Source organism: Nycticebus coucang, chromosome X (genome assembly GCF_027406575.1).
Source record: "Nycticebus coucang isolate mNycCou1 chromosome X, mNycCou1.pri, whole genome shotgun sequence".
NCBI classification, from domain to species: domain Eukaryota; kingdom Metazoa; phylum Chordata; class Mammalia; order Primates; family Lorisidae; genus Nycticebus; species Nycticebus coucang.
In genome coordinates, this window is record NC_069804.1 from 164,794,759 (window position 1) to 164,821,527 (window position 26,769).

At 38.1% G+C, this 26,769-nt stretch overlaps 1 protein-coding gene across 1 annotated transcript; it reads left to right on the forward strand.

Moving 5' to 3' along the window:
* Nucleotides 1–4: 4 nt before the first annotated feature.
* ZNF449 (zinc finger protein 449) lies at nt 5–21,399 on the forward strand. The gene is made up of 5 exons (XM_053581024.1): nt 5–82; nt 2,251–2,704; nt 5,852–6,056; nt 18,134–18,247; nt 18,440–21,399. Exons 2-5 carry the CDS (start codon nt 2,351–2,353, stop codon nt 19,318–19,320), a joined length of 1,554 nt encoding a protein of 517 aa, XP_053436999.1. The 5' UTR covers nt 5–82; nt 2,251–2,350; the 3' UTR covers nt 19,321–21,399.
* Nucleotides 21,400–26,769: the final 5,370 nt, after the last annotated feature.

The window sequence follows — 26,769 nt, forward strand, 5'->3', positions numbered from 1 at the left end:
GGAGTTGTAGTCCGCTGAGCAGTCCCGCGCCTGCGCCCGGAGCAGTTGCCGATGAGCTAGGGAGAGCTGTGGCGCTTAAGCGGTGAGTCCCGGAGCGGCCAGAGGGCGTGGCTGTCCCTGGGGCGCGGGCGCGGGTAATGGGGTTCCTTTCTCTAGCCCGGTCCGCGCGAACTGGCTGGTTCCAGCTGTGTCCCGGAAGGTGGATGCCGGGAGGAGCAATGGGCGGCGGGCCCCTATCCGGCCGGGGTCGTCGCCGCCACTCCCTCCGACCCGACCGGGCCTTCCTGGGAGTCCTTCAGGGCTGGGAGCGCTTCTCAGGGTGGCAAGACTTTGTAGCTCAGGAGCGCCCGGGGTCCACTCCCGGGACATCAGATTCCTATTTTAAACCAGCTTTTAGACTTTACAGGGACGTGTCACTCGTGCTGACCCCCCAAGTGCCCTCTTTTTTCACTTCGCTTTACTCATAGGCCCTGTGGGGGTGGATTCACTTCAGGGAGGTTTGGGAAGAAACCATTCATCCCACAGTGAAATGAACTTTTCATTGGGAACAGCCGATGAAAGGAAACCCAGCGGGTCAATTCCCTGGTAGACGTGGTGGAAGGTTTTGGGTAAGTCAGGGGAGGACTGGCCAGCTGTGAGGCTGGAGTGGATTAATGGGTGGGTCCGCAGCCAAAAACAGCGCTGTTTCTGGATGCCCTCCAGCAATGGTTAGGTGCCTAGTCTCTGGGAAACAGAAGCTTCCTAGGAATGAATCTTGACAAGCAATAAACTTTAATTGAGTGCTTCCTCTGTGCCAGGCACGCTGCTATTTGCTTTCTATGCAATTGGATCCGCGCAGAACATTTTATAAAGCAGATGCTCTGATTATCCTCGTATGACAGATAGGAGCGCTGAGTATCAGGGTCACAGAGCTAACAGGTTATCACACCTACCTCAGTCTGCCTCTGCAGTCAGGCTACCATCATGGTAAAGGGTGATATGGTGACAGAGTGTCGATTTTGGTTGACTCGGTGAGAAGAGGGTCATGAATATTTGTTTTCCCGCGAATCTTCCCCATACAAGAAGGCAGGTACAGGAGCTGTCTCAACAAATGCAGAGACAGATAACCTGTGGCACACAATGGGTACAGGTCTTGAAACCGGTGGAGACACGTATGTGACCACTTCCATGACCTCAGTGATCGCACTAAAAACATTTTGATGTATTTAGACATTAGATTTGCAGGAGAATATCAATTTTAACCCCATCACCATTTCCCTCTGACATTTACTATATGACCCTGGATAAATTTTTCAATTCCCCCAAGCCTCAAACCTAAGTTTCCTCATCTGTATCCAGGGGGTAATACTAGTACAAATCTCCTAACCTTGGGTGAGGATTAAATAAATGAATATTATGTAGGATGCTTGGAAGAGTACCTGGCACACAGTGTGAACTCAAGAAATAGCCTTCCTTTGCAATGCAGAGCAAATTCCTAATGCTCTCCCTTTTGCAGTGTGTTTTTCTTATGGGAGAGCCACTGGGGATGCTATGGCTGGATGAAGGTCTTAGTTATGATGGCTGAATGACACATGCCTTGAATGGAGAAGAATGAAGGATTGATGAGTTGCTATGCTTGCAAAACGTGGCACTACCTAGGTTCTCTTGATTGAAGGCTATTTAGGTGTACTTAAAGCTAGATGGACTTTTGGAGTTATTCAAAAGTATTGTTAATACTCTTCCTCCATTTCTTTTGAGACTTGCATATATTCAGAAACACAGGACAGTTGGAACTGGGAGTGGGGTTAAATGCCAACGTATTTATAGGGGTTCATTTAAAGTAAGGGTTCTTACTCTGGGACTATGGAATTCTACAGCAAAGCTGTCCAGTACAACTTTTGCAGTGATGTCTGTTGAACACTTGAAATTTAGCAAATACGACTGATAAACTAAGTTTTTATTTTTGGCCAAACTTAAAAAGTTTCACATGGGACTATTGGCTACCATATTGGACAACACAGTTTGAGAGGGTCCATGGATAAGCTTTGAGATTTTGTAGACTTTTGAAACTGGATGCAGAATTGGATGTGTGTTTGTGTGTGTATTTTTCTAGGAAGTGAGTCTGTGGCTTTCATCAGATTCTCAAAACCACCTGAAAGATTAGTAATTGCTGCATTAGGGGTTTGGTGAAACTTAAGACAGTTAAGGCTGGTAAATATGCCCTCTTGTAACCACTGCGTTTTCTTCTTTCTCATTTTTTCCTGTCTTTAGCTGTAGGTGCCTTCCCCCACCCCTGACGATTTCAGAGAAAAACAAATTAGAATCTGAGATTGCAGGCTCCAGATAAACTGTAAACTGCTGGAAGGAGGCCATGGCTGTGGCCCTGGGTTGTGCAATCCAGGCCTCCTTGAATCAAGGCTCCGTGTTTCAAGAGTATGATACTGATTGTGAAGTCTTCCGTCAGCGCTTCAGGCAGTTCCAGTACAGAGAAGCAGCCGGACCTCACGAAGCTTTCAACAAACTCTGGGAGCTTTGCTGTCAATGGCTGAAGCCAAAGATGCGCTCTAAGGAACAAATCCTGGAGCTGCTAGTATTGGAGCAATTCCTAACTATCCTGCCCACAGAGATAGAGACCTGGGTGAGGGAACACTGTCCAGAGAATAGAGAAAGAGTTGTGTCACTGATAGAAGACTTACAGAGAGAACTTGAGATACCAGAGCAACAGGTAAGATAAGAGTTTGGGATCTTTGTAATTAGCCCAAAGGAAATAGCTGAGGCAGCTAGGACTAGACCAGACATTTTGTCTCTGTGTATTTCTCCAGCCCCAGGAATTCTCCACAGTCCCTTTCATTTTTCTCCCTTACTGGAAAGAGCACATGAACAGGTTGGTTCTCTCCCTATCAGATGCAATTCCCCTTCTCTAACAAATAGTTTATAGTCTCGGCGCCTGTAGCTCAAGCAGCTAAGGCACCAGCCACGTACACCAGAGCTGGCAGGTTCGAATTCAGCCTGGGCCCGCCAAACAACAATGACAACTACAACCAAAAAATAGCCAGGCATTGTGGCGAGCACCTATAGTCTCAGTTACTTGAGAGGTTGAGGCAAGAGAATCGCTTAAGCCCAAGAGTTTGAGGTAGCCGTGATGCCATGGCACTCTACCCAGGGCAACAACTTGAGGCTCTCTCTCAAAAAGAAAAAAAAAAGAAAGAAACAAACAAATAGTTCATAATGTTCACTTTGCTGTTCTTAAATGAAATTCAGAGATAAAGTAACTTCCTGCAGGCATCAAACAAAAGCATCAGTATATTGCTCTATGGCCTGTAGACCTAATCTGGCCATGGCCTGTTTTTGTATACCCTGAGAGCTTATAGTGGTTTTTATGTTGTTAAAGAGTTTTTTAAAAAAGAAGAAGCACTAACAGTGAATGTGACATACAAAGCCTACGATACTTATTATTTGGCTCTTTACAGAAAAAGTTTGCCAACCTCGAGTCAAGTAGAGTCTAGGAGAGATATAAGCGAAAAGGAACATAGTTTGTTTTAAACTAATGCATTTCTGCATATACAAGGTCTGATAATGAAGTTTACGAACTTGCCACCATGCGCTATAATTGGCAGCACTGTACAAATAACTCAGTGAGTTTTCATAACTTTGATATATCAGTGTCTCGCTGCTGATGGTGAGGCACGTGGTGGTGTCTTGCTGAGTTGAGTTTGTTGTTGCATATTTTATATATCGGAGCTTGAATTAGAACAATGAACAAACATTAAATTTCTTGTTAAACTTGGCAAGAGTGGAAGTGAAATCAGACACATGTTAGTTTAATTTTATGGGGATAATGCCATGAAGAAAATGGCAGTGTTACAAATGCATTAACCGTTTTTCTGAGAGAAAAGTATTACTGATGGAGAGAGGTCAGGGTGGCCAATAATGAGAAGAACTGATTAAAACACTGCAGAAATTCATTCGTTTATGTGTCAAAATTGTCAGCTGACTGTGAGAAGGATAGAAGACCAAGTAAACATCGATACAGAAACAGGAAAATCTTAACTGAAAATCTTGGCATGAGAAAGGTGTGTGCAACAGTGGTCACAATGGAGCTCACTGATGAACAAAAGCAAAGGAGAGTTGAAGTTTCCCAAGACCTTGTGGAGAGGCAAGACAACGCTCTGGGCCATGTTATCACTAGTGGTGAAGCATTGTGTACCAATATGACCCTAAAACAAAACATCAAAGTGCATAATGGAAGTCAGCAAGTTCTCCACAACCAAAAAAGTTCCATCAATCCAAATCAAGAGTCAAAATAATGTTGATAACCTTTTTTGATAACAGGGTTTGTTTATTATGAATTTATACCGGACAAACAGGTAACCAAGTTTACTATTTGGAAGTGCTAGAAAGGCTACATGAAAAAGTTAGACAAGAACGACCTAAACTGTTTGCCAACAACTCACAATAATGTACCAGCTCACATGGCACTGTATGAGGGAGTTTTTAGCCAGTAAACCAGTAACTGTATTGGAACATCCTCTCTATTCACCTCATCTGGTCCCTAAGGAGTTTTTACCTAAAGATAAAGGAAATACTGAAGTCATTTTGGTGACATTCAGGACATCAAGGGTAATATGATAACAGCTCTGATGGCCACTACAGAAAAAGAGTTCCAAAATTTCTTTGAAGGGTGGATTAGACACTGGCGTCAGTACATACCTTACCAAAGAGTGTAACTGCGAAGGTGACCGTAGTGATTCTCAGCAATGAGGTATGTGGCACTTTTGCTAGGACAAGTTCGTGAGCTTAATTGTCAGACCTCATATATCTTTCAGCTTAACTAAATATGTGTATCATGACATTGTCTGCCTGCGTCTTTGCTCAAAATTACTGTGATGTGACAGCCAGAAATTCAGACTGATAGAGCTCAAGTACTATGAGCAGTGTTGCTTCATCCAAAGTGATACGTGAATCTTGTTAAATCTGGGCAATAAGTAGTACAGTCTTCCTTGGATTTTCTGAGCAATACATTCCTAGAAAATTCGAGTCATGCTAAAATATGTAAAAACATTTTGTATTTAGCTGACAAAATGTGTGGAGTTCTTGACAGGTTCTTTTTACCTATGCGGATATTTCAGAGGGACATTTCACACTAGGGATCTGGAATAATTAATTCTGCACTGTGAGTTATGGCCCACTAAATTCTAATAGCGATCATGTGCCAGCATATCCTAAACTCTGGGTGGAGGTAGTGGCACTGCCTACTGTGTAGAACCACCACGTAAAACCTCTGTTCAGGGAGTGCCACGACTGAGCAAAAGGCAGTGTTTCTAGGGGAAAGGAGCAGAAGGTTCCAGATAGGCATCAGAGCAGTCTGATCTTGCGAGGCGGTAGGGCTCTGCTGGAGCATTAGCTTCGGGACAGGTAGCTAGCTAGCGTGAGCAGCAGTCTTCCAAAGTTTCCTGCCTCCCTAGAAACTGTGGATTGGCGATTTCTCTTCCTTGCTCAGTCTTCTTTTTTTTCTTTACTATGTAAGATCCTATTTTCATATGGTCTAGATGTGTAGCTGTTAGCCACGTGTGGCTCTTGGGCACTTGAAATATAGCCAGTGCAAATTGGGATCTCATGTAAGTGTGAAACATGCAGAAGACTTGATATGAAAAAAAGTAGGTGAACTGTCTCACTAATAATTATATTGATTACATGTTGAAATCCTGATAGCTTGTATTGGATTATGTAATACATACTATTAAGATTGACCTTTTAAATTGTATTCATATGACCCTAGAAAGTTTAAAATTACATGCATGGCTGTTATTTTAGTTCTGCTGGATAGTGCTGGTCTAGACTTTAGAGTGATGATGTCTGGCATTTCCCCCAGATCGATATGCATGACATGCTCCTGGAAGAACTGGCACCAGTGGGACCAGCACACATACCACCAAACATGCACCTGGAGTCACCTGCACTCCAGGTAATGGGTCCTGCTCAAGACACCCCCGTGACGGAGACGTGGCTCCCACAGCCAGGGCCGCAGGAGCTGAACTATGGTGCTGCTGGGGACTGCCAGCCCTTTTTGGACCCGGGTAAGGCAAGGGTTTTTTTTTTTGTTTTTTTTCTGTTTTGAGAGCTTGAAGGCTCTCTAGGGTTGGGGTTGGGTTACAAACATCAATTACACAATGGAAATGGACTACTCAGATAACAAGGAAGGGGAGGAAATCTCTCTGGGAATGGCAGGAAACAAAGCACTTTAAGATAGAATAGGATTAGGAACCCCTTAAACTAATGATCCTTCTCAGGAAGCTTTTGACCAAGAATGTTATATAGGAAAACAGTAGGCATTTGGATACTCTGGAGTAGGGCTGATTTTTCTGGTAAAATTTAATTAATAGGATCTGTAATGTTGTGGGTCTAGAGGGACTTTTGTGTCCTCTTCAGTTGCTTTTATGGTATGAGCCTCACTCAGACATACTTTAGTACTATACTCTCTTCTGCTCCTTTAAGAGAGGGTTTATTCTTTCCATGGTAAAGGAAATGTCTACTTTATTAAGTCAAAATGGAGTGTGGTGTTTGTCAAAGTGTAGTAAGCAGACCATCTGCAGGAGGAATGCTGAGGCTGCTTATTTAACAAGCTTTCCAGGTGGGTGCTAGATACACTAAAGTTTGAGTGTCACTGGCCCAGAACCACATGGGTCAATTCTAGGAGAAAGTCCAAGTAGAGAAAGGCAGCAGGACTTGTAGCCCCAGTGTGGCTGTGTTTTACTCCCACCTGGGGTTTGCATACATTGTTACCAGTACTTCCTGTCCCAACCCCCACCATTAAAGCTTTGGCCCAAGTGTGTCCAGAAACCTCTCCCCTGCCTCCCGCAAACACAGCTCAACATGTTGGCTTTTTCAAGAGACTGTTAATTACTGAGACCATAAAAGGGAGATAAGAAATGAAAATAAGTCAAGAATTGTCCAAGTTAAAAAATATAAACATCAAATCCATTGATAACTAATATAATGCCAGGGCTTACTAACCATGTTTGTTTTCACATCTTAGCATTTATTCATTCAGCCAATATGTAAGAGTATCCAATGAAGAGCTAGACATTGTGCCAGATCTTGGGATTCAGTAGCACATGAAAAGGGCAGCCCTGACCATCCTGAAGCTTATAGTCCGGTGAATGATTCAGATATGTCATTAGGATTGTGTGTCCTGTGCGTGATGAAAATGGGAGTGTAAAGGGTGTGTTGGAGAAAGTAGAATGCTAGGGGAGCATGGAGGAGAGCCACCTAACCAGCCTTTGGTTGAGAGGGAAGACATCAAGAGAAAGGGGGATCTGAATTAAAACCTACAGGGTGGGCCAGGCACAGTGGTTCACGCCTATAATCCTAGCACTGTGGGAGGCCGAGGCAGGTGGATTGCCTGAGTTCAGGAGTTTGAGACCAGCCTGAGCAAGAGCAAGACCCCATCTCTACTAAAAACTGGAAAAACTAGCCAGACATTGTGGCAGGCCCTTGTAGTCCAAGCTACTTGGGAGGCTGAGGCAAGAGAATCACTTGAGCCCAAGAATTTGAGGTTGCTGTGAGCTATGATGCCATTGCACTCTACTAAAGGTAACAAAGGAGACTCTTGTCTCAAAAAAATTTAATTTCAGTATTTCCTCATATGCATTCTGATACTTCATGTTAATTTGCACCTTTTATCAACATGGCAGGTACAAAGATACATGGTAGCAATATTAATCTTGGTGTTAATATTTCATTCTCTATAGGACATGGAAATTCAATGTATTTAACAAAAGATAGAATTAATTGATTAAGTAAGTTAAAATTACTTTTTTTTTTTTTTTTTTTTGAGACAGAATCTCACTCTGTGGGCCTGAGTAGAGTGCCATGGCATTGTAACTCACAGCAACCTCAGACTCCTGGGCTTGAGTGATCCTCTTGCCTCAGCCTCAGGGGTAGCTGGCACTACAGGAACCTGCCACAGGGTCTCATTCTTGCTCAGGCTGGTCTTGAACTGAATTCAAGCAATCCACCTGCCTCAGCTTCCTAGAGTACTACGATTATAGGCATGAGCCAGCCTGCCAGTCAAAATTACAATTTAGAGGAGAGGAAATTATCCTGTGCTCATCACTGTTTTAAGCGATAGGATATGCTTTGCAAAATAATGCAAGCTTATTGTTCCATTACTTAAATGTTACTTAAACTTTTACTGTGTTTTTTTTTTTGCAGAGACAGAGTCTCACTTATGGCCCTGGGTAGAGTGCGGTGGCATCACACAGCTCACAGCAACCTCCAACTCCTGGGCTTAAGTGATTCTCTTGCCTCAGTCTCCCGAGTAGCTGGGACTACAGGCGCCCGCCACAACGCCCGCCCGGCTATTTTTTTGGTTGCAATTCAGCCGGGCCGGGTTTGAACCCGCCACCCTTGGTATATGGGGCCGGTGCCTTACCGACTGAGCCACAGGTGCCGCCCTTTACTGTGTTTTTAAAAATGAAAATATCTTTGATGTATTACATGAAGTATATTCTATTGTAGACTGAGTGAAGAGCACAAGATACCATCTGAGTGGAGAAGAAATTTAAAAGTAATGGAAGAAGTCAATTGATTTCATATTAAAGTTTGACATATAGTGCCTGTCAGTAAAAATTAGATTGTGTGTGTATATATATAATAATAAATGTATATATTTTAACAATATTAATTTATTATAACTGAAAACACACAATCATTGCAAAATTAAAAAGAACTTAAGTGAAAAATGCAAAGTGATCTAAGGAAGATGTAAGCTTAAAAATATTCCTCATTTGAATTCATGCCAAATTTAATTTCTCTATCTCTAAATGCTAGAGATAAGCAATATTATTAGAATGTCTGGAGTCAAAGAGAAAAGAGGCAAAGAGGCACTGGTGCTACAAATACAAAATATATTGTGCTTATCTTTGCAAATGTGTAGTTCAAAATTAGTATCCGCAAATTGGAACACATTTCCAGTTGTTAAAGCTTTACATTTTTCATTTCAGTTGATGAGGTTATTGACAGAATTTCTTTTTGCAATGGGTCTTTGATCTCAGAGATTCAAAGAATGAAGCCAGGGACCACAGAGATCAGAGACAGGACAGAATTTATTAAACAGAAAGGAGCACAGAAAGAATGAAGGGCAACTGAACCTCTGGCAGTAAAGGGGGGAGACCCAAGTAAGAAGTCCCACGTGTGTCTTTTGTCTGGGGGTTTATCTGTAAACAGGGAGGTCTTGGGGAGTAAAAATCACACTTGGCTGGGAGCTGGCAGACAGAAAACATTTTCCCAAAGTTGTTGATTAGTGAATGAGTGTATTAACAAATGAATGCCATCCCTCTAGCTCAGGGTGAAGCAGCGGGGTGTATGCTTTCTACTTCAGAAAGGGCCGGCTGCTTACATGAAATACTGGCCAAACTGCTTTGCTCTGTCTCACTCACACACACACACACACACACACACACACACACACACACTTTGATCTAGGGGTTTCCCACTTGGATTTCACCCCCTCCTCGGCTAGAGGTTCTGATCTCCCTCCTTTTGCTTTCCTCTTTTCCTTATCATGTTTGCCGATCTCTGTCCCTGTCAATAAATTCTGACCTGTTGCTTAAAAAAAAAAAAAGACTTTGACCCATTTTCAATTAATTTTCATAGAGTGTGAGGTAATGTCCAAATTATATTTTTTCTTATGTGGGCATCCAGGTGTCTCCAGGGTGATTGGTTGAAAGGACTATTGTTTTTACATTTAATGTCCTTGAGTACTTTGTCAAAAGCTGGTTGACCATAGGTATGTGAATTTATTGCTGGACTCTCATTTCTGTTCCATTGATCTTTATGGTTGTTCTTATGGAAGTACCACACTACCTTGATTATCACTGCTTTGTAGTTAAGTTTTGAAACCTGAAAGTGTGAGAGCCCCAACTTTGTTCTTATTTTTCAAGATTGTTTTGCTGTCCTGGGTTTGTTGAACTTTCTTGTGATATTTAAAATCAGCTTGTCGGTTTCTACGAGCAAGTCAGTTGGAATGCTGGTAGGGGTTTTGTTAAATCTGTAGGTCAATTTTGACAGCATTGCCAAGGTAACAATATTAAATTTTGTGCTGTATAAACCTGGGATACTTTTCTATTTATTTAGATTTTCTTTGATTTCTTTCAGCTATATTTGTCATTCTCAAAGTATAAGTTTTACACTGATCTTATTAAATTTGTTCCTAAGTACTTTATTCTTGTTAATATTATTTTCAGTAGAATTGTTTTCTTAATTTTATTTCTGGATTGTTCATAGGAAGTATATAGAATTAGAGTTGATTTTTGTATATTGATTTTGTATCCTGCAGAATTACTGAACTTGTTTATTAGTTATGACTGTTTTTTAGTAGATTCTGTAGGATTTTCTATGTTCAAAGTCATGTTGTCTATAGAAAGAAACAGTTTTACATCTTACATTCCAATCTTCATACCCTTTATTTTCCTTGCCTAGTTGCCCCTGGCTAGAATCTCCCATACAAGTGAGTACAAGTGGCAAGAATGGACATCTTGTTCCTGAGCTCAGGGGAAATATATTTAGTCTTTAACCATTATCTATAATGTTAGCTGTGGGTTTTTCATAAATTTCATAGATCTTTTATGAAGATGAAGAAGTTTCCTTTTATTCTAGTTTGGGTATTTTTACCAGAGAACAGTGATGGAATTTGTGAAATGCTTTTTTCTCGATCTATTGAGATGATCATGTGACTTTTACTTGTCATTCTATTATAAATGGTGTATTACCTTAATTTGTGAATGCTCAGCCAACCTGATGTGAGTGGGATAAATACTTGGTCCCAGTGTATAATTCTTACTTTATGTTGCTGGATTTGCCTTGCTAGTATTTTGTTGAAGATTTTTCTGTCTATATTCATAGGAGATATTGGTCTGTAGTTTCCTTTTCTTGTCCTGTCTTTATGTTTTTGTTATAAGGGTAATAATGGCCTTATAGAATGAATTGGGAAGTCTTTCCTTCTCTTCTGTTTTTTGGAAGTGTTTATGAGGAATTGCTCTTTCTTTTGTTGCTTGTGCTTTGGATACCATATTTAAGAAACTGTTGCCTAATACAAGGCCATGTAGATTTACACCTATGCTTCCTTCTAAGAGTTTTATGGATATATCTCTTACATTCAGGTCATTGATCCATTTTGAATTAAATTTTGTAAGTGGTGTGACATAGGGAACTAGCATCATTCTTCTGCCCAGGGATATTCAGTTGTCCCAGTGCCATTTGTTGCCATTCAATTTCCTTGGTACCTTATCAAAAATCAGTTGACTGGCTTGGGCCTATAGCTTAGCGGCTAGGGCACCAGCCACATACACCAGAGCTAGCGAGTTCAAACCCAGCCCGGGCCGGCCAAACAACAATGACAACTATAACCAAAAAATAGCGGGGTACTGTGGTGGACGCCTATAGTCCCAGCTACTTGGGAGGCTGAGGCAAGAGAATCATGTAAGCCCAAGAGTTTTAGGTTGCTGAGAGTTATGACGCCACCGCACTCTACCCAGAGTGACATAGTGACACTGTCTCAAAAAAAAAAAAAATTGACTATATGACTCATTTCTAGAACGCTGAATTCTATTCATATGATATACCTTCCTTTCCTCATACCAGTAAAGTGATAGGAAAAGTATTCCATTTTCTTCTATTTTCAGGAAGAGATTATGTAGATTTGGTGTTAATTCCTCTTTAAAAGTTTAACAGAATTCGCCAATGAAGCCATCTGGACTTGGGCTTTTCTTTTTTGGGAAACGTTTTGATTACTGCTGAAATCGCTTTACTTGTTATGAATCTATTCAGATTTTCTATTTTTTCTTGAGTCGGTTTGAGTAGTGTGAATTTCTAGAAATTTATACATTTTATTTAGGTTATGTAATTTATTTTCATATTTTTGTTGATAGTATTTCTTTATAATCCTTTATATGTCTGTAAGGTTAGTAGTAAGGTCCCCCCATTCATTTTTGATTTCAGTAATTTGAATTTTCTGTCTTTTTTTCTTGACCCATCTCACTAGAAGTTTATCAGTTTTGCTGGTGTTTTCAAATAACCAAGCTTGGTTTCAATGAATTTCTCAGTTGTATTTACAATTCTCTATTTTATTAAATTCTGCTCTAATCTTATTTTCTTCTTTCTAGTTATTTCAGGTTTAGTTTCCTCTTCATCCTAATAGTTTTTAAGGTGGAAATTAGGTTATAAATTTGAGTCTGTCTTCCTTCCATTCACAGCTGTGAATTTCCTTCTACACCGTGCTTTATGTATATTCTTTACATTTTGGTATGCAATATTTATCTCAAAATATTTTTAATTCCTCTTCTGATTTCTTCTTTGACTTATTGGTTATTTAGGAATGTGTTGTTTAATTTCTATGTATTTGTGAGGTTCTCAAATTTGTTATTTATTTCTAATTTCATTTCACTTTGATGGAAGAATATACTTTTTAATTATAATCCTTTTACATTTGTGTTATGGTATAGCATCTCATCTGTCTTACAGAATTTTGTACATTCACTCGTGAAGAATATATATCCTGCTTTTGTTGGGTGGTATGTTTTGTGAATGTTTGTCATGTTTAGTTGGTTTATAGTATTTTCTGTGTCTTCTATTGATGATCTTCTGCCTAGATTTTCTATCCATTAATGTAAGGAGTTACTGAAGGGTACAACTATTCTTGCTGAATTATCTATTTCTACTATTTCCTGCCAGATTTTGTTTAATGTATTTTGGTATTCTTTAAGCGTATATATGCTTATAATTGTTATATCTTCATGATGGATTGGTCCTTTTTTTTTGAGACAGTCTCACTCTATTGGCCTGGTTAGAATGCCATGGTGTCATAGCTCACAGCAACCTCAAACTCTTGGGCTGAAGAGACCCCCTTGCCTCAGCCTCCTGAGTAGCTGGGACTACAGGGATCAATCATTCCTGTTATCATTGTAAAATTATCCTCTGTAGCTATAGTAACATTTTTTGTTTCAATGTCTTATTTTGTCTGGCTGTCTTCTGGTTGCCATTTTCATTATGTATCTTTTTCTATCCTTTTACATTAAATTTATTTGTATCTTTGACTATAAAATGTACCTCCTATAAATAGTATATAGTTGGATCTTTTTTAAAATCCAGTCTGACCTTCTTTGCCTTTTGATTCATTTAATCTGTTCACAATTAATCTTATTTTTTGATAGATTTGAATTCACATCTATCACTTTATTTTCTGTTTTCTGTCTCATGTCTTTTTTGTTCATCTATCCCTCTTTTTACTGATTATTTTTGCATTAAGTAAATATTTCTTTTTTTTTTTTTTTTTTTGTAGAGACAGAGTCTCACTTTATGGCCCTTGGTAGAGTGCCATGGCCTCACACAGCTCACAGCAACCTCCAACTCCTGGGCTTAAGCGATTCTCTTGCCTCAGCCTCCCGAGTAGCTGGGACTACAGGCGCCCGCCACAACGCCCGGCTATTTTTTGGTTGCAGTTTGGCCGGGGCAGGGCTTGAACCCGCCACCCTCGGTATATGGGGCCGGCGCCTTACCGACTGAGCCACAGGCGCCGCCCAAGTAAATATTTCTAATGTAACATTTTACTTACTTGAATGAATTTTCAATATTTTTTAAGTTATTTACTTAGTGGTTGCTATAGGATTTACCACATACATCTTAACTTACGATTGGCTTCAGAATTATACTTGCATAATTTAATGCTGGTGAGATATACAAATGTTTCTCCTATGAAGCCCTGTTCCCTTCCCACTTTTTGTGACATTACTATCATATATATTACAACAAAAATGTTATAAATCCAGCATTACATTGTTACAATTATTACTTGATAGAATTTTAGGACTTTTAGAGAAGCCGTGAGAAGAAAGGAAAACAAATTTATATTATAGCTTTTACCAGTATCTTTTTTTTTTTTGCAGTTTTTGGCCAGGGTTGGGTTTGAACCCGCCACCTCCGGCATATGGGGCCAGCGCCCTACTCCTTTGAGCCACAGGCGCCTCCCCTTATATTATAGCTTTTGTTGTATTAACAATATTTATCATTTGTGATTTTCTTCATTTATTGTTGTGGGTTTAAGTAACCAACTGGAGTTATTTGTTTAGTCTAGTACACATTGCTTTTACCCACTTCGTTTCTACTGTTACTGGCAAATATAGTACATTTCTATTGTTATGTGCCCATCAATATATTATATACATATTGTTTTATACAATTGCTCTTTAAATCTTTTAAGAGAAGAAAAATCAAAAATTCTTATTTATACTGCCTTTTCTAATTACATAATTACTTTTTCTTTTGAGACAGTGTCTCTGTCACCCTGGGTAGAGTGCTGAGACATCATAGCTCACAGCAACCTCAAACTCTTGGGGTAAAGCCATCCTCTTGCCTAGCTGGGACTACAGGTACCTGCCACAACACCCCACTTTTTTTTTTTTTTTTTAGTAGAGCTGGGGGGTCTCACTCTTTCTCAGGCTGGTCTCAAACTCCTGAGCTCAAGCAATCCACCCTCTTCAGCCTCCTAGAGTGCTAGGATTGCAGGCCTGAGCCATCTTGCACCACCACACACATAATTACTTTTACTTGTGCTCTTTTTTTATGTGTTTTTTTTTTTTTTTAGAGACAGAGTCTCACTTTATCACCCTGGGTAGAGTACGGTGGTGTCACAGCTCACAGCAACCTTCAACTCCTGGGCTTAGGCGATTCTATTGCCTCAGCCTCCTGAGTAGCTGGGACTACAGGCATCTGCCACAATTCCTGGGTATTTTTTGTTGCAGTTTGGCCGGGACCGGGTTTGAACTCGCCACCCTCAGTATATGGGGCCAGCGCACTACCCACTGAGGCACAGGCACCGCCCCTTTTTTATGCGTTTTAAAATTACCATGTGGGGTCACTTGCTTTCAGACTAAGGAAATTCCTTGAGTAATTCTTATTAAGCAAGTCTGCTAGCAAAGCATTCTCTCAGTTTTTGTTAGTCACAAATGTCTTATTTCATATTCATTTTTGAAAGCTAGTTTGTTGTATATAAGATTCATGGTTGACAGTTTCCATTTCTCTTTGAATATATTATTCCACTGCCTTCTAGCCTCCATTGCTTCTAATGAGAATTCAGTTTTTAATCTCATTGTTTCTGATGAGAAGTCATTTTAATCTAATTAGAACTCGTAAGTGATGAGTCATTTTTCTCTTGCTGTCTTTCAAGGTTTTATCCTTTTATGTGGCTTTTAGTGCCTGTACTATGATGTATCTATCAATCTTGTGCATATTTTACTTCAAATTCATTGAGCTTCCTAAGTGTTTAACATTTAATGTTTTTAAAAATATATTTGGGGGGGTTTGGCCATTATTTCTTTAAATATTTTTTCTTCTTTCCTGATGCCAAAACAACTGTTTTTCCAGGGTGACATTGTTAAGCATTTGTTAAGCAATGTTAATCTGGCATTTTTCCTCCTCTTGGGGTGCACTACTTAACACTGTTTAACAATACTTAACTCTGCTGGTGAGACAGAAAAGAAAAACTAGCAGATAACAATAAAAAACCCTTAGGATGGCCTGGCAGTGGCTCTTGCCTGTAATCTTAGCACTCTGGGAGTCTGAGGCTGGAGCATTGTTTGAGTGTGAGCAAGAGTGAGACTTAGTCTCCCCAAAAAAGTGGAAAAAAAAAAAAAAAAACAAAAAAACCAGCCAGGCTTTGTAGTATGTACCTGTAGTCCTACCTCTGTGGGAGGTGAGGCTTCTGCAGCCCAGGAGTCTGAGGCTGCAATGAGCTATGATGATGCCACTGCACTCTGCTAGGGTCAGACTCTGTCTGAAAAGAAAAAAAGCCCTTGGGAGGATGACACATAGTTGCTGTATTATCTAAAGTATCCAGTTTCTAACAAAAATTTATGAGATATACATGTAAACAGAAAAGTATAATCTATAAATTGGGAAGAAAATAGCAAACAATAGAATCTGCTTATTATAATAAATAGATAACAGATTTAACAAAGACTTTAAAGTAGCCTTTATGAATATGTTCCAAGAACTAGAGAAAGCCATGATTGAAGAAGTCAAGGAAGTTATGATAACAGTATCACATTAAGTAGAGAATATCAATAAAGAGATGGAAATTATAAAAAAGTCAAATGGGAATTCTGGAGTTTAAAAGATAATAACAGAAATGAAAAATGAATCACTGTTGAGTGGTTCAACAGTAGATTTGACTGTCAAAAGAAAAAATCAGTGAACTTGAAACCAGATCAATAGAGATTATGCTATCAGAAGAACAGAGAGAAAAAAGAACGAAGAAAAGTGAATGAAGCCTCAGACAAATGTGCATCAACATGCATGTAATGAAATTCCTAAAAGGTGTCTGAATGGGAACTGAAGGTAGACGATATCCTGGGCTCTTGGCTATGCTAATCTGCAGAAAGAGCTGTGAGAGGGGATTCAACTACTTGAGACTCTCACTGTTCATACTGAATTTTAGTAGATTTTCTTGAGAGGATGTTTCTTTGTTTGCTGTATGCCCTTAGGTCTATTTTGAGAGACTTTGCTTGGTTTTTTATTTTCATTTTTAAATATTTTCGCCAGTTTCACTAAGAAGTGTGTCTATAGAGATCCTCATCGTATCATCTAGAAGTATTTCTCCTTCTCGACATGTAGATTTTAAATCAATACTTTACAACTAAGATTTTGCTATTCTCTGTTCTTACAAGTTTCAGTTTGCTCCCTCTTTTATTTCACAGGAGCTTTCCTTTGGTCTATAACCTCCAGTTTTATTTGGCCTGTTCATTCTATATTATGCCTTCATTTCATTCTTAGCTTTGAAATCCAAACCAAAAAAAATAGTGAATTTAAACAGCATTTTATTAGAAATTCATATTCTTTTTCTTAAAAAGGAAGTATAATTTTTTCATGAAAAGATATTTTAGTTTACTTTCTATATCTTGGTATAAAGTTCTGAAATTTAAATTTTCCTTCAGACTAGTATTAGTCAAACTAAATTCCTAATGTCATTTTGATAATGTTTATATTTAAACATCAGCCTACATTTAGATGTCAAATCAATAATTTACAACCCACATTTCATTGAAGACCAGTAAACTTGGCCAGAGATGAGGAAGGAAAAGAAGCAGCATGGAAAATAGGACACAAACCACCGCAGCTGTCAGTGAAGACAGTAATTGTCAGACAGGCAGAGAGTGTGTGGTTAGAAACTTCATCTGGTTGTACTTAGATTGACAGTTAAAAATATTGTTCGGCTTGGCGCCTGTAACTCAGCGGCTACAGTGCTGGCCATATACACCAGGGCTGGCGGGTTCGAAACTGGCCTGGGCCTGCTAAACAACAATGACAACAGCAACAACAACAACAAAAATAGCCAGGCATTGTGACAGGCACCTGCAGTCCCAGCTACTTGGGAGGATGAGGCAAGAGAATCGCTTAAGCCCAAGAGTTTAAGGTTGCTGTGAGCATGAGCATGATGCCATAGCACTCTACCAAGAGCAACATAGTGAAACTCTGTCTCAAAAAAAAAGAAAATATTGTTTGATAGTTATGTGGGCTAATTTTAAGAGCATCTACTTCTAGACTTCAACTGAAACAAATACAAAGACTATTTTTGCTGGTTGCCAGCCCAGTTCAATTTCCATTTGGATTTGAAAATCTTTTTATTTTATTTTGTTTTATTTTATTTTTTATTAAGTCATTTGTACATAGATCAAATCTTAACTGAAATTATTCCTGTAAAGTTTCATGACTCCTAATTGTCTCTTTCTCTCTTCATTTGGCACTCAATAGCAGTGTTCACGACTTTATGAAGTTTTTGTAATATGCCAAATATTATGAAGATTTATTTCATATTTTAGCTCTAACCTAAGTAAATCTATTATAAAGATAGACGCAGACGTGATTCAGTGCATTGATTTCATCACACAGTTGATTCACTCACTTTCTGTAGGTGACAGGAGAAAGAATAGCCTTGAATTGAGCAATTTGTGATCTTTTTAAAATACTCTTGTAAGAGATTCCGGGTGATGTGATAGTAATTGTACATATTAAGAGGCCATGTTTCAAAGAAATCAGCCTAAATTTTGGGAGAACTTCTGATGAGTCAAACTATCGTGCTTCCCATTTTTCTTATGGCCAGGATATCCATTACCAAAGCTTGATGTGAACTTCACATTGGAGCACAGAGAAGAGCCATGGGTGAAGGAATTACAGGATTCCAAAGAAATGAAACAATTACTTGATTCCAAGATAGGTAAGTAATTGTTCATTGATATACTAGGGAAGAAAGAAAAGAAGAATTCAACCTTAATCAGAGTAAAAAGTTTGGAATTCTATTTAGGAATTCCTATATTTGTTCTAATGGTTTAATATAACTGTTTATTTTTCCTTACTTTCTTTTCTCTGGGAACACAATAACAACAGCAATTTCTATTTCTTCTTTCAGGTTTTGAGATTGAGATAGAAAATGAAGATGATCCGTCAAAACAGAAAAAACTGGAGACTATATATCCATTTATTGTGACTGAGGGAAATGCTCTCGATGGTCCCATTTTGCAAAAAGACTATGTACAGTTAGAAAATCAATGGGAACCACCCCCAGAAGATTTAGAGACAGATTTAACGAAACTTGTAGAGCAACAGAACCCCAATCTAGGAGAGACACCTGAGACCTCCAACTTGGAAGAACCTCTCAACTCTAGACTCCGCAAGAAAAAGAGTCCAGTAGAGAAACCTCACCGATGTCCTCAGTGTGGAAAATGTTTTGCTCGGAAGTCACAACTTACAGGGCACCAGAGGATTCATTCAGGAGAGGAACCTCACAAATGCCCTGAATGTGGGAAAAGATTCCTTCGTAGTTCAGACCTTTATAGACACCAACGACTTCATACAGGGGAGAGACCCTATGAATGCACTGTATGCAAAAAACGATTTACTCGGCGTTCACACCTTATGGGGCACCAGAGAACCCATTCTGAAGAAGAAACATATAAATGCCTTGAGTGTGGGAAAACTTTTTGTCATGGATCAAGTCTTAAAAGACATCTGAAAACTCATACAGGTGAAAAACCTCATAGATGTCATAATTGTGGGAAAAGTTTTAGTCGACTGACAGCTCTCACTTTGCACCAGAGAACACATACTGAAGAGAGACCTTTTAAATGTAATTATTGTGGGAAAAGCTTTAGACAGAGACCAAGCCTAGTTATTCATTTAAGAATTCATACAGGGGAGAAGCCTTACAAGTGCACTCATTGTTCTAAAAGCTTCAGACAGAGAGCAGGCCTTATTATGCACCAAGTCACTCACTTTAGAGGATTGCTTTAAGAATGGTTAAGGGAAACAGGTCCGACAGAAATTGACACAAACTCAAAAGAATCTTAAGCTATGGCACGTGTTCAAACACTTGTTTGAACTTATGAGAAAGGTTTTTTTTTTTAATTTTTATTTTTTACTACTTTTAAAACCTGTCTTCCAGGTCATATGAGTTCTATAGTATCTACCTATTCTTGCAGCATTCCTAGATTTGATTTATTCTGTCTGCACAACTCGTATTTTATTATTACAATGAAAACTTTCATGTTCCAAGGCAACTGTATCATAGGTATAAGCATAAAGCATATAAATAATGACAGTCCTTTCAGAAGTAGGGTCAACATAATGGATAATCCTGATTATGTGACATATCTATTATAGCAGGACCATAATTATTCTGCTATCATTGTTTAAGATGGTTATATTCATTTAAAACTTTAGATATGCCTCACATGGCAAGAAAGGAGACAGTAAACTTTGTCAGACAATAAAAATGTGTCAGGAACACAATGATGAAGGAGATGTCATTTGGTAAGAACTGTTAATTCTAGTGAAAATTTTTATGATTAAAGAAATTAATATTTTAGCCTTTACTTCTGCTTAGTCGGCAATCTGTGGTGATGCTACTGAAAGCAGACTATTAATATGGTAATTTATTTTGTTCATTGCATAAGTATGTCTGGAAGACTGTACTTGACAGTTAAATTTGTACAAGTAGAATAGAATTTTATGTAGATTGACTGAAAAACCAGTGCCCATTGCTTTTCACTCTCCTTTGTATTCAATCGTGTATCTTTCAGTGCTTTTGAAATTTTACCCATTCTTTAATTCAGGGTCCCCCCAAGTATGTGTCATTGAACGCTTAGTGCTACAAGACATTCTGCAAGTAAGCTTGGGAATTGCTTTCTGTTTCCCCTTCCTAGATTCATAGTGCGCACCAGCATATGAGAATCTCTGAAATATCCTCTAGTAAGGAGAAAGAAAAAGCACTTCTTTTGACTCAGTGTTTTCCAAATTTATTTGATCCCAGAACCTTTTTCATGTACAGCCAGTAATAACACACAGAACTAGTACGCTGTAGATATCCCTTGGAACACACTGCCTTAAACAAATATTTCTATAGCTATGACTATAGTCTTGTTGCTCCCAAGCCTAGTTATCTCCAGTTGTTTTAAGGGTGTTATGAAAAGTTCTTTAAACACTTATATCTTTTATATAATACACACATACAAATGCACACATACATATACACATATCACTTTAAGGAGGTAAAGGTCACTAATTCAGATAATTTATAAGTTAACCAGTGATTCTCAACCTCTTTAAACTTGTAATCTCTCTCTCTCTCACACACACACACAAAAAAAAACCACACACACACACATTGTTACTTATATAAATGTTCTCATATAATCATAGTAACAACTTAAAACTTCTGTAGTGAAGAAAGAATTCTCATTGTCAAAGTTCTTTACGTGAAAATGTTCGTTGAGCCTAGTTCTTGTTAAAAAATACAAGAACTAGAACCTTCAAGCATTTTTCCTTTATGAAGGACTTAAACTACCATTAAGGAAAGTACATCTTGTCTAGTCTATTGATGTTCTCGAAAATGTTATGTGTATGTATCCATACAAGTATTTTGGGCTATCTACTATGTGTCTGTCTGTTTTTCTGTCTAGTCCTGTTCTAGGTTTAACGAAATCCAGTAAAGAAATATAATTCATGGGTCAGGCTCATAAAGAGTTTATAATATCTTTAGTTAAACAAGAGTTGGGAAACAAATGGAGAACAATGCAAGAGAGTGTGTAATTAAGTGCCAAATCAAATGAAGTGCTAGACCCAGGATGTGTCTTTAATTCCTGTCATCCAGGTCCCTGTATGATGCTGCTATAAGTCTGGGGTAAAAGTAGAGATCCCAGTAGCAATAAACATATAACATGGGAGGAGTCTGAATGTAGAGATGAAAAATACCGAATGTAATGGCTTCTCTTTTCTCTCTTGTGGAACTGCATTCAAACCAGAACAGTGCCTTAGAATGGATGTGCCCAACTGCTCTGTATTTATGCAATATTTTAATAAAGTGAAAATGTATATGCTTTTCCTGCTTCATTTGATTTAATTAATTATTTGAACAACTTAGACCTGCTTCCCCAAACAGTGTCAACAAGCATATGGCAGTTGACTTCTGTTCCTATCCCAAGTAGGCATCACTTTCTCTTTGCAGCCATGGTGCTGTGATTATGCATTATGCATTATTTTTAGTATTTACTACAGTCAATTTTAGCAAGTAGGGTTAGTTGAAATCTTAATAAGAGTTGCATCCTTCCCTTAATCTATACCAAATACACATGACTGAATTTTTACAGGGTAGAGAATGTCTAGTATTTATCTCTTTGTTACAGTGCTCTATATATAAGCGTTGATAAATATTTGTGGCACTGAATCAAGAAACATGAAATAGTTCTTGGAAACAGATAACATAGAACATTGCATGGATGTGCTTAATTATACTTCTGAGCATTTCAAAAAGATAAGAGCAAAATACAGAACCCATCTCCTAATGAAGAGTGAAAAACAGTACCCACCCCATAAGTACTATGGAGATTAAAAGAACTATATTTTGTTTAGGCCCTATACAACATAAGCTTTCAATATCAAGCATATTATATTTTTATTCTTTGTATTTTAATAATAAAAGCATTTAAAGCCATGGATTTTTTTTTTTTTTTGCAGTTTTTGGTCAGGGCTGGGTTTGAACCTGCCACCTGTGGCATATGGGGCTGGCGCCCTACCCCTTTGAGCCACAGGCACCGCCCTGGATATTTTTTCTAAGTATAGCTTTGGTCACATTCTATAATTTTTTTTCTTTTTTTTTTTTGTAGAGACAGAGTCTCACTTTATTGCCCTTGGTAGAGTGCCGTGGCGTCACAGCTCACAGCAACCTCCAGCTCTTGGGCTTATGTGATTCTCTTGCCTCAGCCTCCCGAGCAGCTGGGACTACAGGTGCCTGCCACAACGCCCGGCTATTTTTTTGTTGCAGTTTGGCCGGGGCTGGGTTTGAACCCGCCACCCTCAGTATATGGGGCCGGCACCCTACTCACTGAGCCACAGGCACCGCCCCACATTCTATAATTTTTATATATAACGTTCTTATTGATAACTTCAAAATTGTTAAATTGTAATTTTCATTGTACTTTCTCTTTAACCCAAGAACTGTATAATATTGCCATTTTTCTCTTAACTTTTGGTTTTGCATTGTCATTAGAAACTAAGTCATTCTATTTCTGCTTTTAAAATTCATTTAGATTTTTTTAAAGACTGAAATTTGATAAAATTTGGTGAGCATTCTAAAAACCCTAGAAAATAAGGGTCCTATCTGTGGAGTACAAATTTAGAATGCACCCTTGGCCTTCTCAATTACCTTAATATTTTTAACTGTATTCTTGGTGTTTGTGAAGAGGTAGTAGAATAACAATCAGAGCCATTGTATGGCACACAAACCATGCAACAACAATAATGAATGCCACTGAGCAAGACACCGTCACACATCAACATGAGCACAACTGTGAGACACTGATATAACAAGGTTATGAAATCTTAACCAAGTTGTTTGTGTAGTGCTGCCAGCATAACCACATGGTGGCAAGTTCACAAACTTAATTGTCAGACTTCATACAAGGATGGCTTTGATGGTAATTCCAGAAAAAGAGTTCCAAAATTGCTTTAAAGGGTGTATTAGGTGCTGGCATTGGTACATGGCTTCCCAAGGGGTGTACTTCAAAGGTGAATGTACTGATATTCAGCAATGAGGTATATAGTACTTCTAGGATGAGTTCATGAACTTGTCAGGCCTCCCCATTATCAGAGCACTTACATGTTTAAAGCAAATATTAACAGAACTTAAGGGAGATATAGATAGTAACACAGTAATAATAGGGGGAATCAACACCCAACTTTCAACTGTAGATAAATCATCCATACAGAAAATTAATTAAGTGTAGTTTAAAGGGACTTAAACTACACTTCAGACCAAATGGACCTAACAGACATATAGAGAACATTCCATCAACAGCAGCAAATGCACATTCTTTTCAAGCTCATTTGGCACATTCTCTGGGATAGATCATATGTTAAGCCATAAAATAAATCTAAAATAATTTAAGATTGAAGTTATATCAATTTCCTTTCTTGACAACAATGCTATGAAACTAGAAATCAATAACAGGCAAAGTGGATAATTCACCAATACATAGAAATTGAACATATTCCTGAAACATTTATGTATCAAAGAAAATATCAAAAGGGAAATCAAAACATATCTTGTGACTAACAAAAATAGATAGACAGCATGACAAAATTTAAAGGATGTGGCAAAAGCAGTTCTAAAAGAGACATTTATAATGATAAACATCTATATTAAGAAAAAAGTAGCCTCAAATAAACAACTGAATATTACACCTCAAGGAATTACAAGGAGGAGAGCAAACTAAGCCCAAAGTTGTCAGAGGAAGAAATAATAAAGGTCAGAGCACAAATAGATGAAATGGAGCCTAGAAAAACAATAGGAAAAATCAATATAACTGTGAATTTGTTTTTTTAAAGATAAAATTGACAAACCCTGTAGCTAGACTAAGAGAAAAAGAGAAAACACAAATAAATTATAAATTAAAGAGGAGACATTACAACTGCTACCACACAAATACAAAATATTATAAGATATAACTATGAACAATTATATGTCAACATATTGGATAACCTAGAAGAATGTATAACTTCCTAGAAACATACAACCTAGGAATATTAAATAATGAAGAAATAGAAAATAGGAACAAACAAATAATATGTAAAGAGATTGAATCAGTGATCAAATCTTCTTTCTTTTTTTTTTTTTTTTTTATGTAGTTTTTGGCCGGGGCTGGGTTTGGGGTTTGAACCTGCCACTTCCAGCATATTGGACCAGCGCCCTACTCCTTTGAGCCACAGGTGCCACCCCAGTGATCAAATTTTCAAACGAAGAAAAGCTAAGGACATAAGAGCTTTACTGGTGAATTCTATCAAACATTTATTGCCAGTACTTTTCAAACTGTTTCAAAAAACTAAAGTGGAAGGAATATTTAACTCATTTTATGAGACCAGCATTACCTTGAAACCAAAGCTGAATAACTACACTACAAGGAGAGAAAATTATAAGTCAAGATCACTGATGAACATAAATGCAAAAACCTCAACAAAACACCAGCAAACCAAATTCAACAGCACATTAAAAGGATCATATACCATGATCAAGCAGGATTTATTCTTAGGGTGCATGGATGGCTCATATACACTATTCAATAAATGTAATACACTACATTGGCATGATGAAGGATAAAAATCACATGATTATCTCAATAGATGTAGAAAAAACATTTGACAAAATTTAACATCCTTTCATGATAAAAATTGTCCAAAAATTAGGTAAAAAGAAAATGTACCTCAACACACTAAAGGCCATATATGATAAGCCCACAGCTTTCTAATTTCCTCTAAGTTCAGGAACAAGAAAAGGATGCCTGCACTCACCATTTCTGTTCCATATACTACTGGAAGTTCTAGCTAAAGCAATTAATAAATCAATAAAAGAAATAAAAGGCATTGATATCAGACATGAAGAAACAAAATTCTTTATGTTTGTAGATGACATGATCTTACATATAGAAAACTCTAAAGAGTACATCAAAAAAGTTAAAAAATATAAATTCAGTAAAGTTACAAGATACAAAATCAACATACAAAAATCAGTTTCATTTCTATACACTGGCAATGAATGATCTGAACAAGAAATCAAATAATCTCATTTATAATTATCATAAAAATACTTAGGAATAAATTTAACCAAAGAAGTGAAAAATCTGCACATTAAAAATTATAAAGGCCTGGCTCGGCACTTGTAGCTCAGTGGCTAGGATGGCCAGCCACGTACACGGGAGCTGGTGGGTTCGAATCCAGCCTGGGCGTGCCAAACAACAATGACAACTACAACCAAAAAATAGCTGGGCATTGTGGCAGGAGCCTGTAGTCACAGAAACTTGGGAGGCTGAGGCAAGAGAATTGCTTAAGCCCATGAGTTTGGGGTTGCTGTGAGCTGTGACACCATGGCACTCTATCCAGGGTGACAGCTTGAGACTCTGTCTCAAAAAAAAAAAATTATGAAGGCTAGGCATGGTAGCTCATACCAGTAATCCTAACACTCTGGAAGGCCAAGGGGTGTTTATTGCCTGAGTTCAGGAGTTGGAGACTAGCTTGAGAAAACAAAACTCCATCTCTACTAAAATTAGAAAAACTAGCCAGGTGTTGTTGTTGGCACTGCAATGCCAGCTACTCAGGAGAATGACACAAGAGGATTGCTTGACACCAGTTTGAGGTTGCTGTAAGCTATGATGACACCACAGCACTCAATCACAGGGTGAATGAGTAAGACTCTGTCTCAAAAAATTATAAAATAAAATAAAATAATGAAATAAAATTGTAAAACATTGGTGAGGAAAGACACTGAAGGAAACACAAATGAATGGGCAGATATCAAGAACTGGAAGAATTATTGTTAAAATGGCCACACTACCCAAAGAGATCTACAGATTCAACATAATCCCTATCAAAATTCTTATGACTTTTTTTTTTCACAGAAATAGAAAAGATTCTAAAATTTATCTGGTATCATCAAAGACCCAAAATACTCAAGGGAATCTTGAGCAGAAAGAACAAAGCTGAAGACATCACACTAGCTGGTCTCAAAATCTACTAAAATGATATAGTAGTCAAAACATCATGGTACTATCTACACATAACAACAACAACAAAAAAAAATTGTATGGACCAATGGAACACAATAGAGAGCCTAGAAATACATTTATGCATTTATTGTCAACTTATCATCAACAAAGTTGTTAAGACACAATGGGAGGAAAAGATAATTTCTTCAATAAATGGCCTTGGGAAAACTAAAAATTAGCATAAGAGTGAAATTAGACCTTTATCTCACACCATAAAAAAATCAACTCAAGATGGATTAAAGACTTGTAAGGACCTGAAATCATAAAACTTCTAGAAGAAAACATAGGGTAAAAGCTTCTTGACATTGGTCTGGGCAAAGATTTTTTTGATATGGCCCCAAATGCATAGGCAACAAAAATTAAAATAAACAAATGAGATTGTATCAAACTAAAAACCTTCTACACAGCAAAGGAAACAATCAACAAAGTGAAGAGACAACAAAGTGAAAAGGGAAAAAAAATACAAAATATACATCTGTAAAAGAGTTAATATCCAAAATATAAAGCTCAGCACCCCGTAGCTCAGTGGTTAGAGTGCCGGCCACATACACCGGGGTTGGCAGGTTTAGCTGGCCCAGGCCTGCTAAACAACAATGACAACTACAACCAAAAAAATAGCTGGGCGTTGTGGTAGGCGCCTGTAGTCCCA